Source organism: Helobdella robusta (genome assembly GCF_000326865.2).
Source record: "Helobdella robusta unplaced genomic scaffold HELROscaffold_20, whole genome shotgun sequence".
Classification (NCBI taxonomy): domain Eukaryota; kingdom Metazoa; phylum Annelida; class Clitellata; order Rhynchobdellida; family Glossiphoniidae; genus Helobdella; species Helobdella robusta.
Window position 1 is genome coordinate 986,299 of NW_008704084.1, and position 7,830 is coordinate 994,128.

General features: G+C 31.6%; 2 protein-coding genes across 2 annotated transcripts; both read right to left on the reverse strand.

Annotated features, from left to right (window-relative positions):
* Positions 1-2,648: 2,648 nt before the first annotated feature.
* HELRODRAFT_171207 (hypothetical protein) lies at positions 2,649-5,859 on the reverse strand (the record flags this gene model as incomplete). The annotated part of the gene is made up of 6 exons (XM_009017951.1): positions 2,649-2,806; positions 3,116-3,236; positions 3,551-3,604; positions 3,852-3,970; positions 4,341-4,460; positions 5,643-5,859. 6 exons carry the CDS (start codon positions 5,857-5,859, stop codon positions 2,649-2,651), a joined length of 789 nt encoding a protein of 262 aa, XP_009016199.1.
* Positions 5,860-6,403: 544 nt separating this feature from the next.
* On the reverse strand, positions 6,404-7,830 carry HELRODRAFT_171208 (hypothetical protein; the record flags this gene model as incomplete). The annotated part of the gene is made up of 4 exons (XM_009017952.1): positions 6,404-6,768; positions 6,937-7,049; positions 7,211-7,373; positions 7,815-7,830. The coding sequence occupies 4 exons, from the start codon at positions 7,828-7,830 to the stop codon at positions 6,404-6,406; spliced, it is 657 nt and encodes a 218-aa protein (XP_009016200.1).

The window sequence follows — 7,830 nt, forward strand, 5'->3', positions numbered from 1 at the left end:
TCCTTTGTAGACAGCTTTCAACTGGCCGTCCCTATCGTTCAAATTTTTGAAGTCCTTTACTTGATATTGGTCCTCATCTCCAGACATGTTTGAACTGTCCGTTATTTTCAAGCCGCTCTTCATCTAATGTTGGAAATCATACAAATAACAAACATTTTTTTGTAAAATCTTAGTATGTAAATTGGCGTAACGTTTAAAGGCGCCTGGTTATTAATCACAGTAGCCTATTTCGATTCTAGAAAGATTCCAGCCTATCATACACAAAGGTATATGATGCGTAGATACATTTTTGTTCTGAATAAAAAAAGAAAATGAAATACTGGAAAATATTTTTTTAATCTGAATGTTTGCTAACCACATTCTTACTGACACTTTTCGCCTCGACGATGAACTGCAGTTCATTGAATTCGATCTTCCAGGACATTTTGAAAACTTTTCTCTCAGATATCACCGTTCTGTATTTACATGTTATTGTGAGTATTTCATGTTCATTAGTCATAACGTTGATGTTCGCAGAATATTTTGAAATTAGCTAAGATGGTAGAAGAGCGTGGTTATTAATTAACACAAATTTGGTTTAAAGCTTAAGCCCTTTTCGCCTTGTATGTACGTTGCGGTTCATGTTCGTTACACACAAATATCTATCTACTCACGCTGAATTATTTTTATAACTCACACGACAAAACAAGTTTATTTGTAACCGAGAAGAACAAGTTATAAGCAGTTTTGCTTATGTTAAAATTACAAAATGAAAAAATATTTACAATATTCCAATATAAATAAAATGGCAAAAAAACAAATATTTTTTTTGAAAACCTCCTCTTACCGAATGATGTAAAAGAAGAGTGTTGCAAAAACAATCATGACAAAAATTACTGCCAGTGCGACAAACAACGAGATGTTACCTGGAAAGAATTGGATAGACTTTGCATGATGAGATCATTTAAATCTAAAGGTATATCTCCACCGTAGACATAAAAACATTTAGTCATTTACTAAATTCAATAAAAAAATTCAAAATAGAAAATATTATCATTTTTAAAGTTAATTGAAATGAATATTCACCTAGCGATTTAATGCAGTATTCGTTTTCGAATCCACAGTCTGGGGTATCTTTCGGCACCTTATTTTCAGTAGCCCATGCATCATAACCGATTGTGTATGTCTTAATTTTACAAAAAATTGCTAATTTTATTACACTACAGCATGAAAACATTAAGCATGTCTATTTTATTTCAGACGTTAAAAATGAAAATTTATTTTTTTCAACTTTAATGATAGCTATATTTATTACGAAACCATTCACACTTCTCGAAAAAAGTTACTTAAAAATTTTACAACAATGTTTTAATTTACGAGATACCTAAATAGCAGATACAACTATTCTTAAATATCATAAAACGTATGGATAAACTGGGGATTAAACAGTTTTTTGAAATTTTTCAATCTTTCGAAACAACGACAACCTTGTTTTAATTATAAAATGATCTGAATAAATGTTTGTAGATGTGAATATGTATGTTTATTATATATTTGTGTATCGTTCCTTATTATAAACAGTCCTACAAACTTGATTTTGAACAAATTTGATAGTTGATGTAAAGAATAAATTTTATTGCTTGTACTTACTTGTCAATTAATATGCTATAGCAGGGGTGGGCAAACTTTTTGCCGTGAGGGGCGCATTGAAAACTAATTTTTTCATCTTTGAAGGGCCGCATATGTATTAAAATTTTTCGACCCGGAGGTGAATTTTTTAAGATTTGTGGCTCCTTTATTTTTTCATAATGACGACCTTTTGTGGCGAACAAGGCATCGCCATAAAATAGCTTCGCGTCCATTGCAAAAATTGCTCAACAGTATTAAATAGATATATTTAAAAAGCTCTTGTTATTTATTATGAAAATTCACCGTTTGAAAAGTTAGATTTTTCATCTAACTTTTTTCTGAAGCAGCAAATAAAAAAAAATAAAAAACTTGTTTTTACGTGAATGTCTCAATAAAACCTAAGTACCCATCAATGAATTTGTCTTCGAACATTATTCAGAACATCACACAGGCGCCACTGCTAGGAGGAGTGCAATGATAATTAATAAATGGAAAGAGAGGTGAATGAGTAAGTACTTAACGACCCATGCATACAACAGCATTTTATGGTGATTAATTTTCCGCTTTCTAAGAGTTTTAATAAACCCGATTCATTGAAGTAATGCAAGTGGGATGAATTTATGATGATGAAAACGACGATCACAGTAAAAGTATTGATGAAATTTTTTTTTAAACAATAACAGAGTTGAGACGACATTTGCACCGTAAATGAGAATATTTTGAATAGCTCTATAAGTAATAAAAAGAAGACAAATGTATAATATAGCCTGAGTTTTAAAAATTAAGACTATATTTTAACCTAATTGTAGATTTGATTTAAAGAATATTTTATACGTATAATAGTTTCATCTGAAATTAAAATATAATTAATACATGCATTAACAGTAATACAATTATTTATTTAGTGTAAACCTATTATTATAAAATGTAATTTATTACAAATAATTCACCACATAGTACGTTAGCTCATCCAAAAAGTTCATCAAAACCTACATGCCTACCAACATTTCCACAAACAATTTCAATTACACATCCAATAATTAAAAAAATGAACCAGCACCCACCGAATATGCGCTTTCGTTGGTCATGTTGATTTCCATGTAGGGAGCGAATGTGGTTGCGTCGGGTGCCAGCGTCCAAACGTAGAAGTTCATCAGCCGGTCTCCATCAAAGTTAAATTTCACCGTCTCATTTTTATCTAATTCCATATGCGTTTTCATGATTTTAAAGATAAATAAACATTTGTTGTAATTTTTCAATTCATTTGTTTTTATTTGTTTTTAAAAATGTCTGCAAATTTATATGCATATAAATTCGGATGATGATTAAATCAATCATTTAGATATCTGGCTTCATTATGCCGTAAATCGTTTGATAACTTCCGTCATGTTTTGTTGATTGATTTGTATTTATCGCAAATTAATTTATCATTTCAAAAATCTCTGCATACATACATACTGATAATTTCGTTATACCTTATTGTCTAATATTTTTTTATTATACCTACCCATAATTTGATTTAATTTCGCAGAGTTGAGAATGTTGGACCCGCTCTTTGGATCCTTGTTTGAACTCAACGTTTGATTCCTGAGCACCAGGTAGAGGTAGAATATGTCATCCAGTGACTGCTGCGATGAAATATTACGATCGTTTGCTGTTAAAAATTATTGACAATGTTATATTAGTACATACTACATATTACTGTAGTCCTCTTTTCAATTGCTCATCTACTTATACTCCTTATTTTCCAAAACTCTAGAGTTTTGTTTCAGTTTTTTCTTTCACTGAATAAGTAATCATTCTAAGTGAAGTTAACAAATTCTCGAAAAATTTTTTCCTTTCAAAAAATATTTCATCATTTTCACTATTTTAATAAAATTTATATTTCGATATCGTTTGATGGTGACCCTATTTTTAAAATTTATTCAAGAAAGTAAAATACCTGAGTGGCGTCATTGGAAATGTAAGAGATGGGGGTCACGTTTTTGTACGTTATCTGTCAAGGTTGGCGAGAGGTTAATAATGGACCTCATCACCAATGTACCAACGCGCAATAACCATATAAACAGTTGAAAACTAATCTAATGATGTTTTGAAACAAGGGCACGTATCAGATTTTCTTTTAGCTTCATATTTACTTTTATATTATATTATTATATAATGTAATATGTTACTGTTTTTATTTAATTAGCTAAACTGGCAGTAATTTGGAGTAAAATTTTTATAAACAAAACATTTCACACCAAACCATTGCATCTACATACAATTTTTAGTGAAAGAAACGCTTTCCTCCTGTAGTCATTTTCAGGCAAGTGGTCGTTTGTGGCTGACCAGGGGTGAATCAGGGCATCAAATGGTAGTCCTTGAAAAAAAAATTAAGTACTTGATAATGCCCGTCAACTTTTTTTTATTGAATTGCTTCGGTTGAATGTCATAATCCCACATAACCAACATTTAGAATTTCACTCGTGAATTAATTAATGAACCTTAGTTCAAAAGAAAGTTTAAGCTCTATAAATAGCCATAGACAGTAAGCACTTATTCAATTTAGAAAATGAAAATGATTAAATTAACATTTATTTAGACAAATTTAGTGATAAATAAATGACAAATAATAAAGTCATGCCTATATTAATAATGTCGATATAAAGATGTTAAAGTTTAAGTTGAATGTTTTGTTATGAAATGAAAATTGCAATGCAGAAGTTATTTTTAAAAAATCAATGCGCAACCTAAGTAGATGTTATAAAAAGTGATCCAGACATAATTATCCGGATCAGTCATCCCAAGATCCTGTGCAAAGAACATAATTTTTCTGAAGACGGTTTGATTGGAGTGGCAGACGATAATTACTGCATGAATAATTTTTTAAATAATTATTATTATTGAAGATAGAGTTAACTTGCTATAGACATTTAGATTTTGATTTATTGTCATGACATAATATAACATAACATAAATTATAGTAGCTGAAAGACATATCCACTGTTTAGAGCCACTTTGGTTAAATTCCCAATTTGGCCAATTTGCTTTTAAAAATATTGCTCGATTCTGCTGGCACTGCATCGTTCAGTTATAGACAACTCTGTTGATAAAGAAATTATATTTCATTGGCCCAGCTCTTTCTTCGAAGAGTTTCAGTTTAAGACCATATATATTTGTTATGGGGCAGTTTAAAAAATCTTGCAGCCGATGAATCTTTGTCCGTAGTTTGGATCAAATCTCGCTTTGTTCGATGTGTTTCCAGGGTTGTTAGACAATGTTATTAAGACTATCTTTGTATTGCAGGCGTTGTAAACTTGTGATCAATTTTATAGTCCTTCTTTAATCAGTTTTATAGTCCTACTTTGAACCTGAAAACTGTGTGCACTAGACCAAATGGGGTCATACTCAGAATATGTTTAACCTTGTTAATACGATTTGTTCCTTGTTTAAAATCGTTTTTTTACGGGTCATCGCAAATGATTTGTTATTTCAGCGACTTTTAGACGCTGTTTTGATGGCTTACAATCTTAGGCAATGAAAACACAGGTCACGTTTTTTTGTAAAAGACTTAAGTTCATTCCCACATAGTGTCAATTGAGTTGTATGACTGCATATTTTTCAACATTGAAAAGCATCTACCAGTCTACCGACCATTGATATAATGATAATTTGTTCAGGTTTTTTTCAAACAAGGCCACATCTTTAGCGTTATCTAACACGGCGCACAGTTTTGTATCATTAACACTCTTGGGTAACCTAGAACCTAATCGGCTGTCAAAATCGTTTATACACACTGTAAAGGATGAACAGTAGTGATACTTGGGGTAGGTCACTAGTAACATTTTCTAATCTGATGAGTGTTCCAGTTTAATCATATTTTGTCGTCTCCTAAACCCCTGTAGACTGTGATTAGGTATATTATATGTGTTTTCATTATGATTCAAGATCCGTTCTTTTAACCATTACTTTGCAGTTTATATCGGTTAAGTTGATCGGTCTATAGTTAGCTTCAAAAATGGAATTACAACAGCCTCTCAATCTCAAAGTACCTTTAATTTTCGAATGAATATTTTTCAACTTTAAAAAGTATGTATCAATTTCTGGGCTTCTGTCTTCCTTCAGCTTATGCAGGATGTTTTCAATTTCGTTTGATGTAAACCGATAATTTGTTAAGTACTCATCTTCAACGTCATTAAAATTACTTGTAATTGCTAATATAACGTTTTCGTTTTCTTTTGTGTTCAAATAGGCAAAATACTCGTACATTTTTCTGCTGTTTCAGCATCGTCATCTAAAGTACGTCCAAAATTATTTAATAAAGACCCTACTTTTTCTTTCCGATTTTGTTTACTTTTTACGTATCTATAGAGGCTCTTACAGTCCACCTTAATGTTCTTAGCCAGCTTTCTTTGTGACATTTTTTTGCTTGTTTGTTTTACTTGATCTGAACCTATTTTTTTGTATTTTGTTGTTAAATGTTGTCTAGCGTTCAGATGTTTTTCCATATATGTTCATTATCTTGTTTAGTTATTGTTGTTATTTTTTCTACATTCTGATTCAATTTTTTCTCAATTTAAAAATTACTTTTGTAATTATCCAGGTTTTTTTTATTGTATTTAGAGACAGTGGATTGAATTATTTCTAGCATACAGTTCTTAAAGACTTTTCAACTAGCTTCGGTATCGAGAGAATTCATCTTGCTCGGTGTGATACAGAATTTAAATAACACAGATGTGAGGTGGTGTTTGTAAGAACATTTACACCGATTAAATGACAGCTTTCTTAATATTTTAGACACCGAATTACAAATTTACACTTTACACAAACTTCGAGCTGAGCGACGAATTTTAGAAAAAATCGAAGCATCCAAAGAGCTGATGTCAGCTGGCAATTGCACGATTTCAGCCACCGTCACCATGTCTCCTCTCAATGAAGATTGAATGGCATTAAGAGCAGAATTGCAAAAGTCTGCTTCACTTTCTATCATGATGGCGACGTTTTCCCATTGATACCTTTTGAAATATGCTGCAAACGATGCGCCAAATGATGTCAGAGAGCCGAAGAATCTAATGACAGTCAAATACAGAGTAGAATCGTCAAGTCTCGGGTCGAAGCAGTTCAAAGGGAAATATGGAATGTTCCAGTAATTGGCTGCTTGGGCTGTGGCAATGCAATCTGAACAAAATAGTTACATTAATATTTACGTTTGGGTAAAATATTTCACTACAAAAACAAAATGAGTTATTTACTGAGAATACAAATTTTGTGTGAATGTAGTGACGAAGAAATAAAACAAAAACAAAAAAATAATGGCAATCTTGATACATTAAAAATGACACATACTAGCTGTGCAGTGAGCTCCAAAGAGGACATCCACAGAGTCGTTTAGAATGAGGTTGAGAGTCTCTGTCATACTCGACATTCCATCACACGTGTCTAACACTCGGACCGTGGCACTGTTCAATGACAGGATTTGCAAATTCAACAGAACATTTCATTTATTTTAATGTGGTATAAATCTGATAAAATAAAATGATTTATTTGTTGGAAGATTGTGAATTCACGTGAATGAAAACATTTTCATTGTATAACCACTGAGTATTACAGAGGTACCAACTTATAGATTCCATTGTAAAACTTTTCCTGCTTTGCAAGAGAATATCCGTTATCCAGTGCCTTCATAGTACGACTTATGTTGCTACTGCTAGATAACATCCCGACGAGGATGTTGGCGTTGTTGGGTCGTGGTGGTAATGGTGGTGATGATGTTGTGATTGTTGCTGGTGATAAAGAAGATGATGATAATAATAATGAGGGAAATAATGATGATAAAAGTAAAGGTGATAACAGAGAAGAAAGTGAGTATGAGAAGAGATGAAAGAACAAATAAAATGAATGAGGGAAACTTAAGAGAAAAACAGATTCCATCATGATGATAAGTTCATAAAAATATGAACTGACGACGAGATTGAACTTAATTTAAGATGTGTTTCAGTTGGAAAAACACTGATATTGACGCGATGTAAAAGTTAATATAAATACAGTAGACTTGTTGAAGATGACGACTCATAAACGATGAAGACACAAAGATGCTGATGGTGCTGAAACATCCTACAGAAATTGTTAGATCAATCCTATAATTATTGTATAGAAAAATAAATTTAGTAAATAGTAGAAAGAATAATAAGAAAATAATCTTGATATTAAAATAATAAAGCAACCTTTCACAAGAGGCAT